The 25,609-nt window shown below is 46.6% G+C and overlaps 1 protein-coding gene across 3 annotated transcripts in view; it reads left to right on the top strand.

The window, feature by feature from the left end:
- Positions 1 to 24,173, top strand: part of LOC119450173 (PHD and RING finger domain-containing protein 1) — a 52,249-nt gene extending 28,076 nt beyond the window's left edge. For all 3 annotated transcript variants that reach the window (XM_049665681.1, XM_049665683.1, XM_049665682.1), the window contains exons 8-13: positions 2,184 to 2,420; positions 2,952 to 3,193; positions 4,341 to 4,454; positions 7,540 to 12,235; positions 19,419 to 19,547; positions 23,425 to 24,173. In XM_049665681.1, the coding sequence (XP_049521638.1) occupies positions 2,184 to 2,420; positions 2,952 to 3,193; positions 4,341 to 4,454; positions 7,540 to 12,235; positions 19,419 to 19,547; positions 23,425 to 23,550 (5,544 nt within the window). In that variant the 3' untranslated portion in view covers positions 23,551 to 24,173. The remainder of the gene's footprint in view (positions 1 to 2,183; positions 2,421 to 2,951; positions 3,194 to 4,340; positions 4,455 to 7,539; positions 12,236 to 19,418; positions 19,548 to 23,424) is intronic.
- Positions 24,174 to 25,609: the final 1,436 nt, after the last annotated feature.

The raw sequence follows: 25,609 nt of genomic DNA, 5'->3' as shown, positions 1-25,609 counted from the left end.
AATGCCATTAGAATCAAATTACTTCCGCAATCGAGTTCAAGAAACTCATTTGGTTTTGCACTTGAAGCTAATGTATAGACTTTACCCCAGAGACAAAGTAAAATGTGACATTGAGCATTTGTGATTTGAGAAACGTTTATGTAAGAAGGTAATTATATTGCGTGTTTCAAGGCGTCTGTCATTTTAACGGGAGAAAATCTGTACGGCAGGTTGTAACAATGTTTTTACTCTCCACCTCAGTGGAAAGAATTATTTGTTGGAAAGAATTATTTTATGCAACGATTACCAAGTGACGCTCCTAAGTGCGCTACACATGCTTGTGCGTGCTTGGGAGCAAGTGACAGCGCTAACAATAGCAGATTGCTATCGCCACTGTGGCTTCAGCAAGCAAGTTCTGCAAGCAAGTTCTGCAAGCTGACGAGCCACCTGTACTCGAACATGGCATCACCGCCCCCATGGCGGACGTTTTAGAAGACGTTTGCTTTGCGGACTACGTCGATGTGGACGCAAGTGCAGTGGTGTGTGGTGCGCTCACGGATGAAGACATAATTTGTCAGGTAAGAAGTTCAGGACCTGTCGCTGCCAGTAACGATGACGAGGAGGAGGAGGACAAAGCACCAGTGCAGCCCCCTGCTGTGGAAGTCTTGGCCGGATTGAGTGTCGCTCATCTCTTTCTAAGTTTTGAAGAAGGCGAAGAAGAGGCCTTTCGCCACATTCGCTCGTTAGAGCAAGAAGTGCTGGCTGTCACCTTCAAGGAAAAAAGGCAGACCGCGATCACCAAATTTTTCAAAAAATAAATTGCTGACATGCCCTACTGCTTTCCAATCGCAGTGTACTGTTGTTTTTCTTCACTTTCGTTAATTCTAACTGAGGCAGCTTCCCCTTTCGGTTTGAATTAACGCTTTTACTTTTTAATTGGTCATAATGTAACAAACATTTGCCTGTGTGCACATACAAAGCAAGGTACATAGCAACTAGCCGGTTCACCCGCTGCAAATTAGCGTCGTCGTTGAGTGCTGCCATGTCACAGTCATATTGTTTGTGGTCAATTGATCGGCTATGACTACTAAGCTGACTAAGCCTTGTCTTGGCTTATGGTGGCCAGACATTCTGAAATAGGTTTATATGCGTGTTATTTCAGGGAAGCGAAGCCCCATATTCACCATATTTATTCTATTATAAGGCGGTCATGAGTATGAGGCGAGGGTGCAATTGGGGACCCAAGAAAAAAAAAAACAAAAAAACTTGAGTATGCACACCAATATAAGGCGATATAAAGTAGCCAACGGTTTATGGAGATTCAGAGCGCGGATCGCCTGGAATAGTGAAATACTAACACAGCCAAAATGGAAAATGGTGACCTTGAAAAAGCGAGATGGGGGGGGGGGGGGGGGAAGGGGGGCTTCAACACGCAGAGTGCGGGTTATATGCAAATTTCGCCTTTAGGTGTGCCTTCACGGCAGTGCGAATTTCTCTTTATAGTGTGGCTTTGCGGCATCATGGCACGCGCTGCCGTAAAGCCACACCGAAAGGCAAAACTGAAGTATAAGGGGGGGGGGGTTGACTTAGAGGCTAAATATTATGGGAAAAAACCCCTCCTTATATTCGAATAAATATGGTATTTTAAAATAAATAGATTGACTTTTAAACACTCACACATACCGTGTTCTTCTTTTCTTGCAAATTTTTTTCACAATGATCGGCACTGATATCATGACCGAATGACATTAATTTTTCCTGCGTAGCACCACCATGGGTCGAATGGCATTCCTTGCACCGAATATCATTCGAATCTAATGACATTAAAATGCCCAATCTGACAGTGGTATAACATAGGTACATAGAAATGAAGATGTACAGTACAGTCTACTCTTAATAAAGAGAACCTCAAATTAGTATGCTATTACTGATTACAGCTATGCTCTTTGTATTAAGGTCTGGAAAAAATATATATTTTTTTTATCCATAGAGTTTCTGTTGAATAGAATCAAGTGCTTTTTTTCTCCTCTGAAACAAATGAATTAGTGACATTCTGTTGCACTGAATACTGATGAGGTTCTCAGTTTAATAGGGGACCTGTGACAGCATAGGCTGTGGTGCTTCACACATTAAGGTGATGTCATACTGGTGTTTCCCTTTAAGCTCTAAAATTCTCGTTCATTCTCCCATCTTGTCAATTGCAGCAACGGTCATCATCAGCCAAACAAGCACCAGCAAAGCGTTCCTCAGCACCCAGACGGCGGAAAGCGTCAAGTCGCAAAACGTCGAGCCGCAAGACGTCTAAGCGCAAGCGGCGCAGCACTGGCCACCGCCGCAAGCGCAAGACCAAGGGCAACTCAACCAAGCGGCGCAAGGCGACGACTGGCAGCAGCCGCAAGACTCACCGGAAGGGTAGCAAGCGCAAGAGCAGCCGACGCACTGTGAGTGCCCTGCTGTGTTATGTCTTCTCCTATGCGTTGATTTTGTCTTTGAGGCCATCATTTTGTTGCAGTCAGTAGCTCTTTGCTTTTAGCATCTGCTGGTTGTAAGAGCTAGAGAGAGGGTATGAACACCATCATAATCTTTAATATTATTGTCACATTGTAGTAACGATGAAGAGCCAAACACTTCAGTCTTAGCTTCCTTTAAAATGCAGTCTTATCTGTATTTATTGATGAACAGATAACTAACTTAAGCAGATGCTATCAAAATCTTGTGTCACGGAGGCTTGGCGAGGAATATTAAGGTTGCATAGCCTGCCATTTTCCTATTCATTCCCGACCTTACTGTCTTCCCCTACCCCATCGGGCTGATGATTGCATGTTTTCAATAGGGGTGTCTCACTTGCATTATACTGCTAGGTGATGCAACAAACTGGCCTACCTAACAAATTGACGTTAGCTAATTGCTGGCATTTTGCGATTACGCAAGCACAATAACCTTTCCGTTCCCTTTCGGTCATCTTATTGCAGACGCGCCGGTCGCGTCTGTCCTCACGACCTCTGGCCTGTCCCCCATCAGTGCGACAGCGGATTGCCGATCGCTTGGGACTTGCACGGCCCCCACCAGGCCAGAGCTTGCCGCTCATGCGCCGCGTCGACCTGGGCACTTCTTCCTCCACTTTTGCTGCGGGCTCACAGTATGTGGGCTCAACTTATGGCCCTTCCTTCTCCCTGTTTGGGGATCGAGATGAGCTGGTCTCGTTCGATGACAGGTGAGGGCTGCTGCTTATTTTAGAAGTTTCAGAATGCTAATCTTGGGCCAATATGATGTGCACCAGGTATGCATGTTAAAATTGGAGTTCCCTACTACGGCATGCCTCATAAGATGGTGGTTGTGGGACGTAAGACCCAATAATTTAATATTTTAAGAATCTTTGAAGGCAGAATTAGCAACAACTAAATGCTTGGAAAAGTGAGACATTGATGTTCATGTGGTCATTTGTATATCTGTAAATAAAATTGTAAAGTTCTCTGTCCGTGCTTGAAAATATAGACGTTGGGGGGGGGGGGGGGGTAGTAACTGACTGTAAATAACTGACTTATGTGTCATTCGAGCACCAAGTTTTTTTTCTTTGGTAGAATACCTCGTCCTGCCAGAAGCAGCCATATTTAAACTGCTGCTTACCGCGTAAAATGCCGTAAGTGTCTTTGCACTTCTTTTTGAATGAAAGCCTAGGCTGCCTGTTCAGAGTACAGAAAAATACTCGACTGGGCTGTTCATAAAAAGCATTGTGTAGCGCCTAAGTAGTTTTTTGCCAAGTTCAAAAAAGGGTTGTATGACAAGGAAGTCTAGCACGGCTGTGGACGACACGAAGGACGCCGACAGGAAGACACAGCAGCGTAGGTTTAGCCAGGCGCACCAGCAACAGCGTTGAGCCCGAGCCCCACTTCAGTAGCGCTGGCGATCCGGCTGCGGAGCTCTACACGACGCACTTCTTCTTCCTTACAGTTGCAAGACCCTTTGTATGACTTAATCAGCTTTTCGTTTGGATATCCTAGTGCAGGACAAAGATAGGCTTATTTGCATTGCTATTTATCCTACCTTGACAACAGTGCGAGAGTATTGCTGTTTAACTTTAATGGTCCCTCCTCAGGCATTTAATTTGCCTGCAATACTAAACCCCTTGTTTTTCAAGTTTTCAGCGTGTGTGTCTCACTTGTAAGCTTGCAGGTGTTCTTTGGGCCACACAAACAGCAATGTGACTCCCTTGTCACATGTGATGTAACATCTTGCTCCTGTGCTTTATGTTAACTGTACAGTTGTATAGTTTGTTACTGTCCCTAGTTTTGGCAGGAATTCCCAAGTGCGTCATTTTAGAATTTTGCCAGCCAACATATCCTGCTCTCTCCCGGTCTCAGCTACGACGAAGACAGCGGGGGTGACGTCATGGTTGCCCGACCAAGGTTACCACGACAATCCTTTACCCAAGTCAAGAAAGCCACCTCAAGACCTGCATCATCATCACTGAATCGGTAAGAAAACCTTTTCCCCCGGTATTTTCCTTTCCATAAACTTCCTTTCACTCTGTATTGTATTTTGCCACGTATAGGCCGCACCCCCACTTACGACAACCCAGAAAGAAATAAAAATCTGCATGTATAACTCGCGGAAATAACTGCATACAACAACGCTCACATCTTTTCAAAAACAGTCTCCATTCGCAAATGCACGACTCGTTCATGTCGTATCTTCGGCCAGTAGCTCTGTTGCCCCAAATAATCTGCAGCTACTGCTGCACTGTAAAAGAATGACCATTAAGTGCAACTCATTGTGATCCTAGTTCTAGTTCGCTGGCATTGCGTGCACTGTTCGCTATCTATTAAACGCAAAATAGCGGCCTGTAAAGAGGAGGAGAATGGCCGACCACGAAGGAGGGGAGAAAGGAGCTTCAACATGCAGGGATTGGGTGAAGGTGGGGCTACCTAGGAGTTGACAAAACTTTAAAGGGACACTAAAGAGAAACAGGAAGTTCAGCTGGAATAAAAGAGGGACCTTCAGGAATGCATGCAGTTTTTGTTGGGTGCAAAAATATGAGTTATTAGCGGAGAAATTCTTAAACAAAGACGAAATATCTCTTCCTCAATTTCTCTCACCCCAGATTTGGCGCTGAAGCAGTGTCGTCACAGATTGCATTGCTCTCAGCGAATCAGAATGTGCCATGATACGTCACCGCTTGCGTAAACGGCCGAGGCGCTGGATGCATCATGGCTGCATGCATGGTCGCTGCGTTTGCGTTCGCCGCGATGGATACCGTTGCTGCCGCTGAACCTTGCAACGAAGAGCTTGCCAGGGAAGCAGGACTGCATTTCAGCGATATTCACTGAAACGGAGCGCAAAACGATCCTCCGTGCTTGAGCGGTAGGTGTTTGCGCGTGCGATGGCGGTGAGAAAGCAGAGCTTTGTTTTCGTCGATGGAAGGCGAAGCGTGCGGTCCGCCAGGCGACGATGTTCCCGACAGAACAAGCGTAGAAAGTTGTGCACGTACTCAGTATGGTTATTTCGTGGCTTTATTTAATGACATTCAGCACGCACCGAGCCGCCAGTTTGCTGCTGCAGGGGCACTGGTAGGGGGTTTGATGAAGGCCGCATTGAGCGAACAGCTGCTCGAGAAAGAACTGGCCTCTGGGGCACGCCAAGATACTTTCCGAGGGCAAGATTATACACATAATCCAAGGGCGAGAAACGCAGAGAGCACACCATGGGTTTCTCTGGCTCTTTTGCCGTTTTATCATCGGCAGAGCACTGAGCCATTGCGAACGCTGGGGAGCCGGGGCTCTCCGCGCGACACCACATGAAAGGACACAATCGAGTCAACACTGCCACTGCCCCTGAACAAGTGCCTTGGGCCATTTATACAGCCCTCAACACTACACACACAAGGCATTTTCTGGCTGTTTCCCGCGAAGTCAAGGTTTTGCGAGCCACGCAACACGCAACAAAACACCGTAGAGCGGAACAGGCGCGCGCGACGATGCATTGACCAAAAACGAAACTACGAAACTATCACGGCCGCATGTATTGCCATGCCATTTTTTCTTATTTAATTTTGTGCTAAACTTGTACTTTCTCGCTTGAAACGGTTTTAAAAGTTGGCAAATGCTGTTTATGTACGTTTAAGGTGTATTTCATTTTGCGTTTTATTAACAGCGATAAATCGCTCTCGACCAATCGCGACCGGCCTGCATTTGTAATCTCCGACGTCACGAACGTGTAGTGCAGGAATTTCGAAGGGGCGTCAGCACCTATCCTTCAGTTTTTCGCTATTTTCTCGCTTATTAAACATCTGTTTGCAGTAAGAATGGTATGGCTGTGATCGTGAAAGCATAATCTACCATTTAAGCTCAACTTCCGGTTTCTCTTTTGTGTCCCTTTAACGACGGAGAACCTTGCCTTGAGGTGTGGCTTCATAGCAGCACTGCGCTGCTGTGAAGCCACACCTCAAGGCAAGGTTCTTCGTCGTTCAGTTTTGTCATCTGCCTTGAGGTGTGGCTTCAGAGTGGCACATGCTGCGATGCTGTGAAGCCACACCTCAAGGTGAAATTTGCATATAACTCGCACCCTGACTTTACTGTTAAATTTGTGTAGTTTTTGGTGCGGGTTAGCGCACGAAAATACGGTACTTATGGCTCACTGTATTGAATGCAGAGGCCATACTTTGGAATGAGCATATCTTTTAACTCACCCAAATTTTCTGTAACGTTTACGAATTTGGACTTGCTTCATGAAAAATAAATAGTGTTTGCAAAAAAGTTTCGCTCATCAGTTGCTGAAACTTTCTTCTGAGTGTTGCAGAATCAAGATCACATAGCCGTATCTGCATGTCACAAATGACCTGTGATGCACATGAAACTGCTTGAGGGGTGAACCCAAAACCTGCTGATGTCCTCGGCCGTTACGAAATTTTAAGTAAATATTCATTTTAAATGGAGCAGGACAGAGAGCAAAAGTCTGCCATAGAATTTTCTGCTTTGCTGGTGACCTAAAAAACAACGAAATCAAAGTACCATGTAGGGCTAGTTGGTGCATAGCTGTCGATGTTTGTTATGTCAAATGTTTGAATTGAAAAAAAAAATGAAATGGACAAGTAGAGCATCGCATCCTCCTTATGGCACTCTTTCTATTTGTTTAACATTCCCTAACATTTTGTGCCACAAATATTGACAGCAATGATGTAAATTTTACCATTGCAATTGATTTTTTTTACGGATGGGCTCGATTGTTCAGATATTTTCGCAATATTTTCCGTGTACGAAAAACGGTCGGCGTCTGTAAACCTGTTCATAGTTGGCTGCCAGTCATTGCTTTATTCTGCATGGCAGTCTGAGTGCAGTTTGAGGCTTCATTGAGCAGCCATAAGCCTGCCTCCTTTAAGGCCTGCATCCTGTAAGACATCAGGAAAAAAAGAAGGGTGGGCCTTACACGAGTAAACACGTAATTTTCCCATCAGATGTAGCTTCAATACATATAACGAGGTTCAACTGTACCCTGGCACATTCCCACTCGGGAAGTGCTGCTAAACCAGTTAATCACAAAGCTGCGTGTACCCACTGCTTGCAGGGTACGTGCAGCTCTGGCCAAAGTTTCTCCACCTCCAGCTTGCGGCGACCTACTGGGCAGCATCCTGGAGATGCAGTCTGTGTTCCATTCCAAAGGAGGTCTCGCGGGGGCTGTTGTGCAACGTGATGGCTCTCTTGACCTGCGCGCGGTGCCTTCATCAGCACGCAAGTGCCCCCGAAGTCCTCCTGGTTCCCCTGCTGAATCCCCAGCTTCTCCTCCGCCCTCAAGCATAGGTGGCCATTCAACAGGCTCAGCAAACCAGACTCCCAGCAGACGAGCATCAAGTGGGGGAGGCTACACTTCGAGCTATGATGGTGCGCCGGGGGGCAACGGCACAACACCTAGTCTGCATGATGACCATGCGCAACGGGAAGGCTGTGGTAGTTACCACAACTTGATGGTTCCATCTCCACCAGATGCGTATGTACGCAAGAATGGCCGGGACCGGACTAAAAATGGCCCAGTGGAGGAAGACGACGACATTGACATCTATAGTGACATTGACGATGGTGATGATAGTGGTGGTGGTGGTGGTGGTGGTGGGGGGGATGGTGTGAATCATAATGGAGATGATACAGAACCTTCAGTGAATGGTGAAAGCCCAACGAGAGTGTCTGCAGCAGCGTCCGTTGGCAGAGAGAGTGTGCCACGACGTGTCCCAGCAGGCATTGTGGACCATGATGAGGAAGCATCATCGAGTGAAAACGAGCTGGTCATTGATGAGCAAGAAAATGCTGCTGAGGTGCCGGAGGATGAAGTTGCAGATGATAATTCAAAAGCAGCTGATGAGAGTGAGGAGGAAGGGCCCATCCTGGAAACAGACAATGTGAGGAGTCCATCACCCGAGAATGACGGGGCCACGTCACAGGCATCAGATGAAGAGGGTGGCCTGGAAATAGTTGAGAATGGGAACTCAAGTGATGGTGACCAGCGTGAAGATGAAAGTAGTGGAGCCAAAGAGGGCGATGATGGTGGAGAAGAAGCAGGAGATGGTGAGGAGGAGGAAGAAGAAAAAGCAGAAGTGCAACCGTTAGCTGAAGAGGAAGAAAACTCACAGATGAACACTGAAGAGGAAGAAGCAGGTTCCATGCCAGTGGAAGACACTCCAGCGTCCCCCACAGAAGAGGGCCCCTCATTCGTGCGAGATGCGCCTGCATCTCCCCCAGCTGAAGACTGTCTGTCATCTCCACTAGAAGGAACGCCATCACCTCCCGCTCCTGTTGACATGCCGGCATCACCATCAGAAGATGTGGTTCCTGGCGCTTCACCAATTGAGAGTGGAGAGGAATCCTCAGCACCTGTCTCTCCTGAAGCAGCGCCAGCAGATGAGCAAATGGCAAAGCCTACAAGAGGAGGTGAAGACGGGCAAGAAAACGAAGACAGGCAAGAAAACGAAGACGGGCAAGAAAACGAAGATGGGCAAGAAAACGAAGACGGGCAAGAAAACGAAGATGGGCAAGAAAACGAAGAAAAGGTGATTGCAAGTGTCGATGAGGGTGAAGAAGACGACACCCAAGACAACTCATCCTCTCCAAAAGAAATTGAGAGCCCCGAAGCCGAGCCAGAAGAGGAGGAGAGGGAGGAGCAGGAAGAGAGCAGCTTGACGGTGGGTGGACCAGGCGAGGACATCGCTTCCCCGGTGCCGCAAGAATCAAAGGAGCAAGATGATGGTGGTGTCCTCCTTGGTGACCTCCTAGATACTGAGGATATCTCCTCATCCGAAGAAGAAGGCCTCATTGAGGATACCAGCAATGGCATGGAAGATATATCAGAGCCGGGTAGTACAGATGGCTTGGTGGACAACCTGGAGGCCATTGTCAGGGAGCAGGAGGAACCTTGGCGATGTGACCAGCCGGGGGAGGAGCAGCCGCAGCGTAAGGAGCGGAAGAGCAAGCACAAAAAGGAGACCTGTCATCACCGGAAGCACCGTCGTCACCGACGAACAAACAGCAGCAATGAGGACCGTGAAGAAGGTGAGATCATTGAGGAGAGCTCGCCATCCTCTTCGAGCCGGCGACGGAAAGATGTGGAGCCACCTGAAAATGACCCGGCTGAGTTGGCACCACGTATCAACATTTCTGAGTTGCCACGGATCCCCAAGATCAAGAGGGGCGACAAAGCGGCGAGTCATGCTGCTGATAGCGAATCTAGCGTTGGAGGTGATGGCAAAAGTGTGGTGGTGACATCGCATGCGGAAGTAAAGCGCACCAGTGTGTTGGGCCGGGTAGACTCGGGCAGTGATATCAGCTGGAAGAAACTGTCTAAGCACTCACGGGAGCGCAGCTATCGAGACGGAAAACAGCGGGATGACACGGTGTTGTTCAAGGAGCGCGACATCAAAAAACGTGAGAGAGAGAGTCGTGTTGAGCGCTCTGACAATCCAGCGCGGAAGGACACTGAGGCGAGGGCAAGCTCCCCCTCGCCACCGCCAAAAAAGAAGGAACGGCGCCCCGACCGGGAGCTCTACGTTCGCCCTGACAAGAAGCGCGACTGGAACAAAAAGGACAAAGAAAAGGAGAGGTCATCACACAAGGACGGCAAGTCGTCGTCATCGCACAAAGAACACAGAGACAAGTACAAGGAGAGAGACAAGCATAGTAGAAGTGGCAGCAGCAGCAAAGAACGGACCCGCCACAGTAGTAAGGACCGACGACGGAGCAACTCGAAAGAACGCCGTGAGCACAGCCACAGCAGTCGCCACCATAGAGACCACTCGGACGAGCGCTCGTCGGAGAAGTCCTCCAAGCACAAGGATTCACGTCGGGCAGATGACCGAGAGTCAAGACGCTATGATGACAGGGACAGTAGGGATTCAAGGGAAAAACGAGACTCAAGAGAAGCACGGAGCTCTCGGGAAACACGGGATTCAAGGGATGATGGTAGTAGAGGAAGAGAGTCGAGAGATGTGAGAGATTCTAGGGATACGAGGGAGTCAAGGGAGTCAAGAGACAACAGGGAATCAAGAGATGTGACGAGGGACAGCAGAGAATCGAGAGAGAGCAGGGAATCGAGAGAGAGCAGGGAATCAAGGGAAGGCAGAGAAACGAGGGAGTCACGAGAAGTAATTAGGGAGCCACGGCGAACTGAAGAAAAGATTAAGGTGGTTGTTGAGAAGGACTACTGGCGTGATAAGCACGAGCGGCGGAAAGAACGGTCACCCAGCCCTTATTTGGAAGAGGCAGAAGAGCACACACCCATCGAGTCAAAAGAGGTGATTGCCAAGGGTGACAGCATCATAATCAATGTAAATTTCAACCGCAGCAAGAAGGAAACAAAATTGGCGACTGTGCCATTGAAAGATACCGATGCACTTCCTAAACCTAGTGTCAGGGACTCAAGGTCACGTAAACGTGAGGCCTCACCTGCCACACCGCAGTATGGAAGTGACAGTGACGCTAACGAGAGTTCGTCCAAAAGGAGACGCCGCCATCATCGGATCGGCCATGACGGCGGCAGGGACGAAAGTGAAGCGAGTGAGCAGGACGACGACCAAGAGGCGATGGAGCGGTCACCAGCATCTCCTGCATATGACTTCGGCGATCAGGCATCAGCGTCTTCGCCATCAGGGAGTGATGGCTTTGCAGATAACAAGCCAAGCACACCCCCAGAGGTGCACGCGTCACCCCCATCGCCTGCTGCCGCGGACAAGTCGCCGACATCATCACAAGCGACTCCTCAGGCACCGGAGCCACCATCACCGCCATTACCCCAGCTGCCCATCCTGTCAAGCAGCTCCGCCATACAGCTGTCACCGCGGTCGCCCCCATCGCCACCAGAGGACAACAGCTATGACCCGTGTGAGCCGACCAAAAGCCCAAGCCCCCCGCCGCCGCCGATGGCCTCAGTTGCAACGGCTACTGAAACCGATCCTTGCCCACCCCCTGAGCCTGAGTTGCCACCACTTCCGCCAGAACCAGAGCCACCGGCACGCACTACCATGGCAACAGCAGCGTCCTTGCCACCGACTCTGCCCTTGCCGTCGGTGACAGTTGCAGCACCCGTGAGCGGCCCGCCAGTGCTCCCTACCATGGCGGGGCTGCAGTTGCAACCCCCGCCACCATTCTTGCCGGCAAGGCCTCTTACTACAGTGGTGGGAAGTCTGGCTGGTCCCTGGGCTCCAGCTGCGGCGCCCATGATCCTTGGCCTTAGGGCACCGTTCGTGCCACCGGCGCTCGGTGCACTTCTTCCCCCACCAATGGGCCTCATGCCACTGAGGCCACCACCTGCGCCAATCGTGCGGCTTACCGCCCCGCCCATAGTCACTGCTCCGACTACTCTCAGTCTGCCCCCTGAACCGGCGTTGCGGGGGACAGAGCAGACGGGTGTCGTGGACATGGATGTTTCGACACCACCGCTGTACTCCCCCACGGACGTTCCGATTTCCCCTCCGGAGCCTGCTGCGATGCCTCCTCAACCAGCACCTGTTGTGCAAAAAGCATCATTCGACTCCCTTCTGCCAGCTGAGCGGAAAAGTGGCAAAGGCAGTTCCAAGTCCAAGCGGCAGCACACCAGCAGTAGTTCACAGGATGCTAAGCATGTTGTGCACTTTGTGGTCGACAAGAGCAAGGGTGGTTCATCGAATGTGACCCGGAGCCGGTCGGAGTCCAAGTTTAGCAGTCGCAGCATGGACGAAAGCCAGCTCCAGATCCTCGACGAACTGCCCAGCTCTGCTGTTGAGATGCAGGTCAAGGACAAGGTGAGTGCAACGGCTGAAAAAGCTTTTGACCTGTCATATTCAACATTTGAAAGTTGGCATTCGTGAACTGTGAATTGGCATTTTCTGCTTCTTCTTCCCCCAAAAGTGTCTATAGAAAGAAATAAAAATACAGTAAAACCTTGTTAATTCGGCTTTCACAGGACCGAAAAAAATGTCCGAATTAACCAAATGTCGAATTATCGAGGGTATCAAGAAAACAATAAACAGATGCTTACTAAGTCAACACACCTTTATTTACTGAATGAATAAGAAATTCTGTTTCCATTTTGCGCAAAAGCAGTGCGGAAGCTGCAATTACCGCCATCTCGTGATTTATTGGCTTTCGTAGCGGTGACGGCCTCGCGACTTCCTTCACAGCCCGGCCGCGGCATGGGCCTTCATCTGAGACATGCTTTTCACTACGGTGCACACATCCCGATTATTTTTTCGCCAGTGAGCTGGTCCAGTCGCCATCCATGATTGCGTCGATAGTGGCTGCGTTACCGTCCGCAGTTATTGTGGCAAACGGTAGTTTCGTTTTAACTCGGTGCAAAGCTGTCGAGGATGATGAGCACCAGCTAAATCGTGGTGGACGGGCGGTCTGTTGATACGCAGTTATGGTGGCACGCGGCCAACGCAGTATTGCATTAAATAATGCATGCACCTGCCGGGACCAGAGAACAAGTCCGAGTTATCCAATTTTCCGAATTAATTGGGGTCAAATTAACGAGGTTTTACTGTATAATGAAATTCTCAACATAACAAAATGTTTTACATTTTATTACTTCTTCTCCATTGAACACCATGTACACAGAACCCCGCTGTTAGGTTCCCCGGTGCTGCGTTTTCCCAGCTGCTATGTCGTTTTTGCACATTCCCGGCATAGTGCACATAGAATCCTATGTATTTTTTTGAAAACCTCCACTGTTGCATCCTAACTGTGGAAACATTACCGTATAATACGTCGCAATCTGGCACCCCAAACCCGCCCAAGCAAAGAGCGCCAACTGCCATTTTGACTTTTGACGAGCCTTCGCCTGGCTTGACTATGGAACTGGCTGCACGGAGCGGCACATAAGTGGGAGTCGCCACCACTAGATGGCCATCTAGTGGTACTGCCGAAATTGGCATAGAGTTTCATGCAATAGTTACTAGAGGCAACTCTGGCGCTGCGATCGGTCAGCCACCATAGGAATGATGGGACGTACATGGATTTTTGTGATCCTGGTACTTGTGGATTCAGTTGCTGTTGTGGCTTTGTTTATTACGCTTTATCTGTCTTCATTGTCGTAAATTTCAAACCAATCTATACTTTTCTAAATGCAGAATACTCTCACTACTAGGTGTAGTGGCTCAACCTGTCGAGGTGGCCAAATTGAAATGCGCCCAGCGTCTCAAATGCCGACTCGCCCGCGAGAAATTTATACAGGCGTTTTATGCCACCTGTTGATGCATGCATCCGTGGCGTAATGGTTTCGATATCGGGCTTCTGTGCTAGAGGTCCTGTGTTCGAATCCTGCCGTTGGACAATTTTAATAATGTATACTTAATCATTTATTCACAGTACTTTGTTGAAAATGACGAACATACAAAGTCGTGGAGCCAGAAGAACAGAAGGACAAAGTTTAGGCAAATCCATGTACTTACGATAATTTCCATGCTGGCTGAATTGCAGCTCCTGCAGACACTTGCGCCAGAGTTCCCTCTAGTAATTACTGTATGAAACCCTGTGGAACTTGGAACCATGATCTTTGTCATGCCTTCTTGATGGCGTTGCAAAAGCGGAAGGTGCTTTAAAAGCCCCTTGAGGAAAAGCTCAGCGTACTCAACGCAGTTGACAAGGAACCAGCATGGAAAGGAGGAAAAGAGAACATTGCCAAGGGCCTCGGACCACCACCCTCGACACATCACGGCATCATCTCGAAGCGGGCCGAGATAGAAGGAAATGTCACACTTTTCGCCGGAAAAGCTAAGCAGGCTCATGGCGTCAAGTGTGGGAACCTCGACTAGGCACTACTGTCGTGGCTCAAGCAAGCTTGTGCTGCCAGTGTGAACTTCGACCGAAGCATTTTACGCGAGAAGGCCATGGAGAAAGCCGACAGGCTGCACATTGTGGACGTTGCGGCGTCATGTGGCTGGATTGACCATTCCTGAAAGAGGCACGGCATTGCTTATAAGGCAGTCAGCGGAGAAGTGGCGGTTGTAAACTTGGACTCGGTGGATGATTGGAAGGTCATACTTTCCTTGGTAATTGAGCGGTATGAGCCTCGCAACATGTATAATGCCGTCGAAACCGGCCTCTTCTTTTGGGTGCAGCCATCAAAGTCGCCAAGCCTGAAGGGCAAAGCGTTCCTCGGATGCAAATGCAGCAAAGACCAGTTGACCATGCTTCTTTGTTGCAATAATGACAGCTCGGACAAGCTAAAGCCGTCAGTGATCAGAAAGTATCGGAATCCACGGTGCTTGAAGAGCACTCGCCTACTGCCATGCCACTACAAAAGCAACAGTCATGCGTGGAGGACTTATTCTTTGTTCGAAGAATTTTTTCAGTACTTCGACAGTAAGATGGGTTTGCAATGCAGGAGTGTTCTCCTTTTTATTGACAACTGTGTAGCCCACCCGAGACCCGCTGTTTGTTCGGAACATCAAGCGTGTGTTTTTCCTGCCGAACACGAGATGCCATTTGCAGCTGTTGGATAAAGAAATTAAAGTCACAACCTGCCTTAGGTTCCCAGACGAGGGGACATCATAAAGAAATTAAAGCACTCTCATCGGAAGTATATCGTAAGGCTCTGTCTGGCACGTAGTGATCGTGGACGGAAGCCTGCGTCCATCTCCGTACTTGATGCAATGCACATCTACCGCACAGCACTGCTTTGCGAAGTATGGATTCTGCATGGACGGGGAGGTGGAAACGGCCACGGTGCAAGATAAATAGCCTGAGGAGTCAGCAGCAGCCGCTCATGACCAAGAGCTCAGTGGGGCACTGGATGCGCTAGGTGCCATCAGAGTCTCGTAAAACGCCTATGTCGCGGTGGATACCGCCGTCATGAGGTCAGAGTGCTAGTGCATTGCCGAGATCGTTGCGAACTCGGTCGCGAGCGACGACGCCCATGCCTGCAAGGATGACAATGAGCACGAGGCACAAGATTCCGGAGATTTAACAGATCCAAGCTTTCCAGAAGCTGTTGCAGCTCTGGACCTCATGCGCAGCTAGGTTGCACCTCAAAGCGACGCTGACAGCAATGCGGCTTTCCAGGTGATGGAGAAACGCGTGGTGCTGTCCAGTGAGCGAAAGAAACGTCAAGCCCCCATTCTCGATTTTTTAAGCCTTGAAAGGCAACTTAGTAGAAATAAATGGTTTCAAGTCAGAACTACACTGTTTTCATCCGTTTTTGGAGCTTTCCTCACTGCTGCATTTTCCTGGCTGTGAGGTTTGTTTCCTGTGGTTCACTGAAAAATGTATGAAAGGAGTGCCACTGTATATTGAACCTCAATGTAATGAAGTGCGTTTATACACGATTTCAATATAATGAAATTTTTCTATCGGCGCGAAGGAATACCGTAACAATGAATGTAAGCAGGTTGGCACACGTCTTTTTATAGCCTGGTCATAGCTGCTCATGACTGTCAACCCAGCCCACTCACCCTGTTTTAAAGGTAATCTGCCACGTATGCAAAGACTGTGCGAGCCGAAATGGTGTGACATCATGGTACATTGTCTTCTCGCGCGTTTAATGCTTGAGGTTGCATAATCTCGAGTTTCAGAGACACGTCGAAGTGAGACACAGACCAGTACACAGACCCGTCGACCAGACACAGACCCGCTGCTGGCACTTTTCTTGATAGCGTCGTCTCACTACAGGAGACATTATAAGCCGTGGGGGCTGAGTGGATGCGAAAGCATGGCTGGCTTCACTTCTTACCACCGATGTGAAGATATCGTCGACATGGCATAAAACCATATCTTTTGGCGCTGACTCTCAAATTCAACAGAATCAATTTCTTTCTAATTCAAATTTGTTTTTTCTGACTGCCTGATAATTAGGAAATTTTGCAGCCCCTTCCATGTAAGAAAGATTTATCAGTGACTGTACTTGTTTGCATAAAATGTCAAATCTCAATGTGCGACCGGTGCTTTCAGAACAAGTCCCATCCCTGTATGTAGAGTCGAATCAGTGGTCACTTCATCTCCAGCGATCGTATAGCAGTTTTACATATTATCTGAAAATACACGCGAACATCGATCATACTTCTTATTCAACAATAAACTATGTGACCACTGCCACACTCTTCCATAACTGAAAGCCATTCTCTTTGCGTGTGAGGAACCTCAGTGAGGAAATGGGTGTTCCAGTTCTTGAACAGTGCCCTATGGCTCCAGCGGAACTGTTACCTCCATGGCAGTGGCAACTCATAGATTGCGATACATCGTTTGTAGAGGTCACTAGACACGCACCAGAAGCATACATTAAAATGCATTTCCTAGAACTCCAATCTAAATACTCGTGTACAGAGTTTTCCACAGACGCTTCCAAGTCACATGCTGGGGTGTCTTATGCAGCCGTCGGCCCATCCTTCTCGGAATCCGGTGTACTCCACGCGGAAACGAGTATCCTTACGGCTGAGGCCCATGCACTGTTGTCGGCTGTGAAGCATATAAGGAAATCAAAACTTCAAAAAGCCATTATATCTACAGATTCCCAAAACGTCGTAAAAGCCGTGAAATCGCTCTGTAAGCACAAAAATCCTGTCCTCATTGAGCTGTATGCCGTTCTGTGTAGAGCGTACATAACTAACCAGCATGTCATTATATGCTGGGTGCCTGGCCATAGAGGCATCGAGGGCAATGTTCTAGCTGATGAAATGGCCACGTCAACTACATCGCGAGCGCTTAACCCTACCGCTTTAATCCCTGCCAGAGATCTCAAGCCCTACTTGAGAAAGAAACTTCAAAGCCACTGGCAGCGCTTGTGGGACGCCAAAACGAACAATAAGCTCTACTTTGTTAAGCCACAGATAGGTCCCTGGCATCCCGTTACGAAAATATGAAGAACTAATGTCCTATTCTCTCGTCTGAGAATAGGACATACGTACGGCACCCACAATTTTCTCTTAACAGGAAATGACCCGCCAACCTGTGGTAGATGTGGAGAAAGGCTTACCGTGCTCCACGTCCTCGTGGAGTGCAGGGAAGCCGAAAGAGAGAGAAAAAGGCACTTTCCTCTAGCGTACCGGTACCGTCTCCCTCTCCATCCCGCTATGATTCTTGACGACGAACCTCTCTTTAACGCTAAAGCTGTCCTGGATTTTCTAAGCGATGTAGTATTGCATGTTATTTGCCCAATAGTAGCGCATCCTCTCTCCAGAGGATGTCGCCGCGATAGCAGGTTTGCATAGCACGCGCCTTCAGGCCCTTGTGTTTCAAAGGGTCTGTCAAGGCAGTAGGGCGTTTTGAAAAGTTTTATCTGTGATATATATTCGTTTGTCTTATTATCTTGCAATTTGTCCTTTCGTGTTCATAGTGCACCTCATTAGCGATTGCCATAATTTTATTAGATATATATTTTACGCATTTTACAGCGATTGTTTTTTAGGCCCTTTTACAGCCACGACACATCTACCTTTCGCAATTCATTGCTCCATTGTCAACTCATGAACACTGGCCTGGCGCTCTTTGGCCATACCTGGCCCTTGCTTCATTAAACACCATACATCATCAAATCTCAATGTAACATAACGTAAGTAAATACAGTTGACTTCCGTTAATTCGACCCAGATGGGACTGACAAAATTCATCAAATTATCCGGTGGGTCAAATTAAGCAAAATGCAGAAAAACTGCCAGAACACACTGCTGATTCATTTGGAAATATTTTCCCATATCTAGCATGCCCCCAAATCAAATGCGTGCCCACTTTCTATGTGTTCAAGGTAGAAAACTAATGTAGAAATTACATTAAAGCTCCTAAACAAAGCAGAAATCGAAGCTCACTCAATGTTTAAGCAGGCAAACTTTGCTAGAGTCTGTATATGTGTTGCACAGTGGCTGCCCGTTAAGTCAGCTTTGCCGCATTATTTAAGTCAGCTTTGCCGCAATACATCTGTGTTATGCAATAAAGCATACAAAAGCTGCAAAGGCAGTTTTGGTATTGTGTCCAATTGCAATTTTCTGCCCAATTTTCTTGAAAGAAAAAGGGTTCATGTTAGAATTGGGTGAATACAGCCACGGTTATTGTTTGAAAAATCTTATAAAGGCAAGCCAAAAATAAGAGTTTTTGACGGGAGATTGATGTGTGTTCAATGCATTCACTGTCCGTCCCCTAAGCTCCACCGAGACAGATGCTACCATAAAGGGGTCACCAGAGGAGTCAGGCATGTGCGCGTGTGCTGGGTCAAGTGCAAATTATCTGGTGAATACCAATTTTAGGATCAAAATAACGGAAATTTGGTCCCATAGGAATTTATGGCCACCGACCGGGACCTTTAGCTTGGATTGAGTTAACCGAAAAATTGAATTAACCAGTCTAGTTAATGGAAGTCTACTGTATGCTGAAAAGAGAGGAGTGATGGCACCACTCAGTGTTGCCCGAATCCAAGGCAGTTTGAGCTAACAGCACCTCAATCTGGCACAGCATAGGTCATAACATACTGAGAGCAATTGCACAGCCAGCGTCGTATACAGTGCATATTTAATGCTGCATAGAGGTGATGCGTAATCAGCCTGTGCTGGTGGTTAGCATTATACTATGCTGGATGCTGCAAGGTATGTGGCAAATAAAGCCGTCAAATTCAGCTGTCTAATGGGAAAGTACATTTTTAACTGGCATTTCTGTAGTATGGTCTAAAGAGGTGCTTTCCCACAAGCCTTTTCGGAAAATTGATGGAGGACTGTAAGAGCAAAGGATAGACAATCCGAGTTCATTCTCTGAACACTGCTAAATTGATCATCTTTCAATAACTTGGGCCCTCTGTCTACCTTAGTAGCAGGCAGGGCTTAGTTTACTATTTTAATTATTGTTATTTTTACTAATTTTTATTGCCCAACACAATCCTTATGTCTACCTTAGTGCTTGATGTTGTGTGCCATTTCTTTGTAATTTTCTTGCTGGATAAACGAATCTTAAGCCTTTGGTAGGTCTTCTTCTTGTGCCTGGATTATAGGGTCTCCTCGTCTGTTGCAGTTCCTGAAGAAGCTTAACAGGCAGGAGCGTGTGGTGGACGAAGTGAAGCTGGCACTCAAGCCTTACTACAATCGCCGCGAAATCTCCAAGGAGGAGTACAAGGACATCCTAAGGAAATCTGTTCCAAAGGTAGGGGCCCAGACCTTTAGTTGCTGTGCTGCATTCAACTATCTCAGCCAGTTGCTGGCTGAGTGTCTGGCTCAGTGGCTATGACATTCTGCTGCACCACAGGTATAATCTCGAGACCCGCCACTACGTGTCTGATAGCGCACAAGTTGCTTTGGAATGTTCCCCCCCATGACTTGGTTTGTCTTGGCTGTAGTAGTTCAATGATGTTAAGGGTCTGCGAGAAAAAAAACTTAAAGGCTTAAAGAAAGAGGGTTGGCAAATGTCCTGTGCAGAGCTAACTTCAACGCCGGCCAACAGCTGAAGGACCTTGGCGTGAGTGCATTACAGGCCTTCAGAGTTTTAGACGCCAGCTCTTTTGTTGGCCCTGTATCCCTTGACTTTTGTGGTTTTTCATCGTATTGCCTCCCTTTTCACTAGCTTTCCCAAAACACAGATGGTTTTTCTCTGCTTCTCAGGGCATGGTGCACGCGTGCATATAAGTTAGAAATACGTACTAGGCCCCGCCCTGTTAATGGTCTCGTATATGAGACATGCATGGTGGACGAAGCGAGGGCCCAAATCGCCACAGAAATGTCAGAAACAGCTCTAAATGGCTGCCAGTATGCTTATTTAGCGTCTATGTGGTCATACTGTAAGCGAAGACGGCACATGCACGCATGTATAAGTAAGGAATGTGTACCATGTCCTGTGACAGTGGCCTCTTTCAATTCTTAGTATGCAGCATAACAAGGACCAGTCAAGTTTTAATTATATTGGCAAGGCCAATCTTCAGATTGAAATAATGGAAGCTTGGGCCAGTATAAATGTATGGGCACCTGCCGGGACCTTTGGTCAGGATATAATTAACTGAAAAATTCAATTAAACGTTGAATTTGCGGAATTCTACTGTACTGCAACCAACACTAATGTGACAATGAATAAATATAAGAAAGTAAGTATAAAAATTTTCTTGCTGATACTAGTGCCCAACAAATATGTGCTTATAATGAATGTTGGATACAGTGAACATATTTTCGTGTCAAATGTGACTTTGTTATAATGAGGTTTGACTGTATTGGTTTCAGGTGAAGTAGCATTATACCTTTGCTGCAGGCACCTCATGTGGCAAGGTAGACAAAAGTTATAGGTTAAAATACACTAAAGCACCTGCTTGGTTTCAAAGATGTAACCCAAAACTGTAACGATACCAGTAACTCAGAACAATCAGTCAGCCTGCAGGCAACTTGTCATAAGAACTCCAAGGCACACACGAGCCTCCTCTCATCGATAAAAAAGTATACAGAAGTTAAGTAATAGCTGAAGTACTCATAATATCTACATATTTGTCATAATAAGCGTGAACAAATTGACGCTGGACATCTGCAATATCAACATGGATATAACAAATTATTGGATACAACCACGTATTGAATGTAAAGTTATGGTGGCCATACTTTGGTTTTATATTACTATAATGATATTGAAAATGCAGCATTCTATGCAATATTGGTTACAGCAAAGTGATTAGTTCCTTGCTTCTGGCTCAGAATATGTGTTATGATACGAAAAACCTTGAATTGTCTGTAACCGCGACGGCAGCAAAAGCGTCCGCTCAGTAATTGGCCAGTGTGACAGACCGGCTGCTCGGCAGACATTCAGCAGCTGCTTTCATTGGCCTCTTGGGTACTTGCATTGCCAGTACATAGCACCATGCTTGCCCTTCTTTCACATACACCCTATTGCAGATTTGTCTTTGTCAATATTACTGTGTGTGTTTATAACGAATATCAGACATAACAAAGGCATTTTTAGTATTGGGCGAAACTACAAGGTTTGACTGCATGTACTCCTGAACAGTACAGTTGACTACCATTAATTCAACCTCGACAGTATTAACAAAATTGATCAAATGAAACAAAAACAGAAAAATTACGCCAAAACACACAGCTGATTTATTTAGCAGTTCTTGCGCGATTCTAACACATATGTCCCCAAATCAAATGTGCACTCAGTTTATATTGGTTCGATGGAGAAAACTTACGTAAAAAATGTCATTATAGCTCCTAAACAAAGTAGGAAGCGAACATGTACTTGATTCTTCAGCAAGAAAAACGATGCATGCCAGGTTTACCTTCACAGAATGGAAATTTATTTGCTAAATGTCTATCGTCATCGCTCTCAAACAGCACTTTATCGCTGTCTATGAAGAATCAGAGCATGTTGTCGTACGGTCCATAGAACGCTTGATAATTTGCATTTAGCAAACGATTTCCTGATTGCGAAAATTGCAATCAGGATGGTGGTCGACGCCTAGACTAACCACTTCGCTAGTTCATCTTGCGATGCATGCAATTTTCCGGAACACCGAGAACATGTGACGCGACTTGTTACCACTAGCTTAACATGTAAAAGAACATCTGAATGTGCTTTTGTAATCACACTACAAGTGGTATGTCACAGCTGTACAAGAACTTGTCCTGTCGCCATCCATGGCTGCCATCTTGTGATGGCAATGGTGATGATGCCGGCTAGGCTATTGCAAGAGCTGCAAACGCAGTTTTGGTTTCACATTGGATAGCATCCCACAAGCAATTTTCAGACGAATTATCCTAGAAAAAAAGGTGTGTGTTATAATAGGGTAAATACTGTAATAATTCATTGTGAGCTACCTTTTTCACTTTAATATCTTCCTGGGGCAGGCAAAAAATAGCGTTTTTGATGGGAGATTAACATGCATTTGGTGCATTCACTGTACCCTAAGCGTTGCCAAGATAGATGCTGCCACTATTGGTGTCACCACTTTGGTCACTATTGGGGTCAGAAGCATGCGTGTGGCCAGCCAAGTTCAAATTGTTTGTCAAAAGCCAATTTCAGATTCGAATTAATGAAATTTTGGACCCATGGAAGAGTGCATGGGCACTGGCCGGGGACGTTTGGTTGGGATCAAATTAATAGAAAAAATTTAATGAACCGGAGTCAAAATAATAGAAGTACTATACTGTACATCGGTGTGCTCCGGCTCATTTCTGGGAAGCTGCTGCAAGAAAAACCTTGGTTCAATGAAAGGCACTTTCCTCGGGTTTGTAACCGTCCTAGAATATCCTCGAATATCACAATGACATATTCATCAAAATTAAAACCTCTTTTCGTTTTTGGCTAAGCACAGCTGCAGATTTTGGATACTATTCCTGACACTGCCTAATTCTGCCTTGTTGGCATTTTAAGCTAATCGGAGAGAAGGCGTATTTGCTCTCAGTGAATCAGAGCTGACAAGGTGGCTAATTTCACAGAATGGTGCAATTTGATAGTGTCTAAACATCTCTTATTCACCATCTGGCTACAAAATTAGTGCAATCCGCAGGTTGAGACTATCAGATTCTGTTAGCAGTGTTGTGGGGGCTGATAGTGGACAAATAGGTCGCGTGTGATGGTTCACTCATTAAGTTCTTTCCATGTGCCTGTCTTAATCTAGCTGCAAAAAAAAAAAAAAAAGCTTGCTCACTGTTAGCTACAATATTGTCATTAGCCTTTCAAGCATGATTTTGCCTTAGTCCTTGAAAATGTTTTGTCATGCCTTGGAAGTCCTTAAAATGCTGTGATTCTTGTGCAAAAACTGCTGCAAACCCTGTTTTTAAATTGCAGGTTCTTTCTTAGTTGGCATAACTGATTGCAAAAAGAATGCTGAGCCTTTTGTTGATTGAGGATAGCAGTGCAGCATATTCGCGAAAAAGTCCTTAGCAAGGTTACATGTGTTGGGGACCTACTTAAGGTCAATTTGCATTTCTTTTTTCTGCCACAAACAGTTTGCATTGATGCAGCCATTAGGCGCCATACAAACTGGAATGGTACACTATAGCGACGTCATTTTATTTCTCTAATAAAAAACAAACAACTGCAGATCTGCCACAACAAAAAGGGCGAGATCAACCCAATGAAAATCAAGGCATTTGTCGAGGGGTACATCCGAAAGATCAAGCACCATCGCAAGAAACTTAGCAGTGAGCACCGGCACAAAGCATCCTGAGCAATGAGTGACTGCCACCTGGGGCCCTCGTTGTCGTCACCGTGAAAGGAACGCTTCGCCTCGCGAAGTGGGTGCCGGAGTTTGTGCCTGGCAGCACCCAACAAGTCATCATCATCACGCGGTCGGGCGGCCACTTGTCATCGCACGTCTGCCAGCTGCGTGTTGTACAAACAAAGGACCGTCACCCATCCCCTTCCTCCCACGATTCATTACGAGCCCTCCCTTCGCCCACTGCCCACCCAGTCCAGCCTCCAGACAAGCCAGCTGCAATGACTGGTCCACGACCAGAGAAACCCACATTGTCACCCCAGATCTTTCGGCAATGGCTGCATCTTTAATACGTTGTAAAGGAAGACGAAGCAGAGAAGAGACCGCTGTGTGCGCATGTCTGCAGTGCAATCGTGTGTGCGTGTGAAATGAACTGTGTTTGACGTACAACAAGTAGCAACTGCTGTGCACACAGTCTCTCTTATCACGTGCCCAGACCTTGTGTAAATATAGCGCGTGGGTCATCTGCTAAGATTAAAAAAGACTAACACATTCAAAAACTGGCCATTGCTATGTGTGTGTGTGCACGTGTATGTGTGTCCTTTTTTGTAAAAGATATCTGCTCAGCCATGGAAGTGTTTCACTGTCTCTCCGTGTCACCAACATGTTGGCTTGCTCTCAGGTAAGAGTGCAACAGCCATTCAAGGCAAACAGCTGTATTGAGCTGTATTAGTAAACTAATAAATAATTAATAAATAATAATAATAATTGGAAAAGGCACAAGAAAGAAGGTGGGGTGGCAGTGCCGCCTTGAAGTTCATGCGGCAGCTTTCCTTTACATATGGATGTTCATGGCACCTGTTCAGGCCTGGTTCAATTGCAAAGCAATAGCTTATCTTAGCTCATTGCTCAGTTTTGTGCCATTGGTGCCGTCCACAGTGGTCGGCTGATACCAGAGATAATGCAGTTTACAATTCTCATGGGTATGTGCCACTGGGTATGTTGTCATACGACTGGGTATGTGCCATCATCATGTCGCCATCGTCACATAGTCATCATCTTATTCTTGTCGTACTGTCATCGTCATATCGCTTTCGGTACTTCTTTATCATTCCATTGCAATCATGCTGTCACCATTCAATCGTGACTACGACGCCATTGTCATGCATTCATTGTCACCATCATCATGAAGCCATCGGGATCGTTTCCAGCTTCATCATCCTATTCTCATTATACCATCATCGTCATGCACTCATCGTCATCCCATTGTCCTCGTGCCGTTGTCTCCATGCTGTCGTCGTCATAGCACCTTCAGCTGTGCCGATGTATGCTTAGAAGCTGGAAAGCGCTCAAGCATTGAATACGAAAAATGAAAGTGCTATGAAACATCATTTACGCTGAAATGTCATGGATGAAGCAGGACATTCAGACCTCCAAGCAATTCGGCAAGCTCGTGATAGGGAGCGAGAAAGCGTAGCCTGCACCACAGCTAATGCTTAACTATTTGTGTTACACAGTCGTAACCGTAACAGATGGACTGTACATATGGTACTTAATTTTCAGGTAAAATGTGATAATTTTCCATTTTTTTCACCCCAAACAAGTTTTATGAAAATCTGTTTCAACCTGATTTCTGCCCGAAGTTTTCTATTTTCTAAAGGATAACAATAAATGCAGGTATTGCAGAACTAATGAATGCTGCCCACCTTGTGTGAAAAAGTGTTAAAAATATATCAAATTAATATTACTATTAAATTATAAACATGGTATATGGCTCCTTTTTGCTTTACACTCAAGCAAAAGCAGGCATATGTAATATATTCAGCGCTTGCAGACTTCAGTAAACGAAAATTTGTTGCTTGTTAGTAGCCGTGTTTACATTAATACGACAATGGTAAATTGCATTTCCTACATGTTGCATACATGCAAACAGTAGTAATGTGCTATTGCTCTGCATTGCAAACGCTAGCGGTGACCTTAAGGGGACATTTAACCCCTTCCGTGCCCTCTATTTTAATTTTTTGTTGTAAACTCTAAAAGTTGTAGAACTCTTTCCCTACTGTGGGGAAAA

This window comes from Dermacentor silvarum, chromosome 4, assembly GCF_013339745.2.
Source record: "Dermacentor silvarum isolate Dsil-2018 chromosome 4, BIME_Dsil_1.4, whole genome shotgun sequence".
Lineage (NCBI taxonomy): Eukaryota > Metazoa > Arthropoda > Arachnida > Ixodida > Ixodidae > Dermacentor > Dermacentor silvarum.
This window is presented reverse-complemented; position numbering and strand designations above follow the sequence as displayed.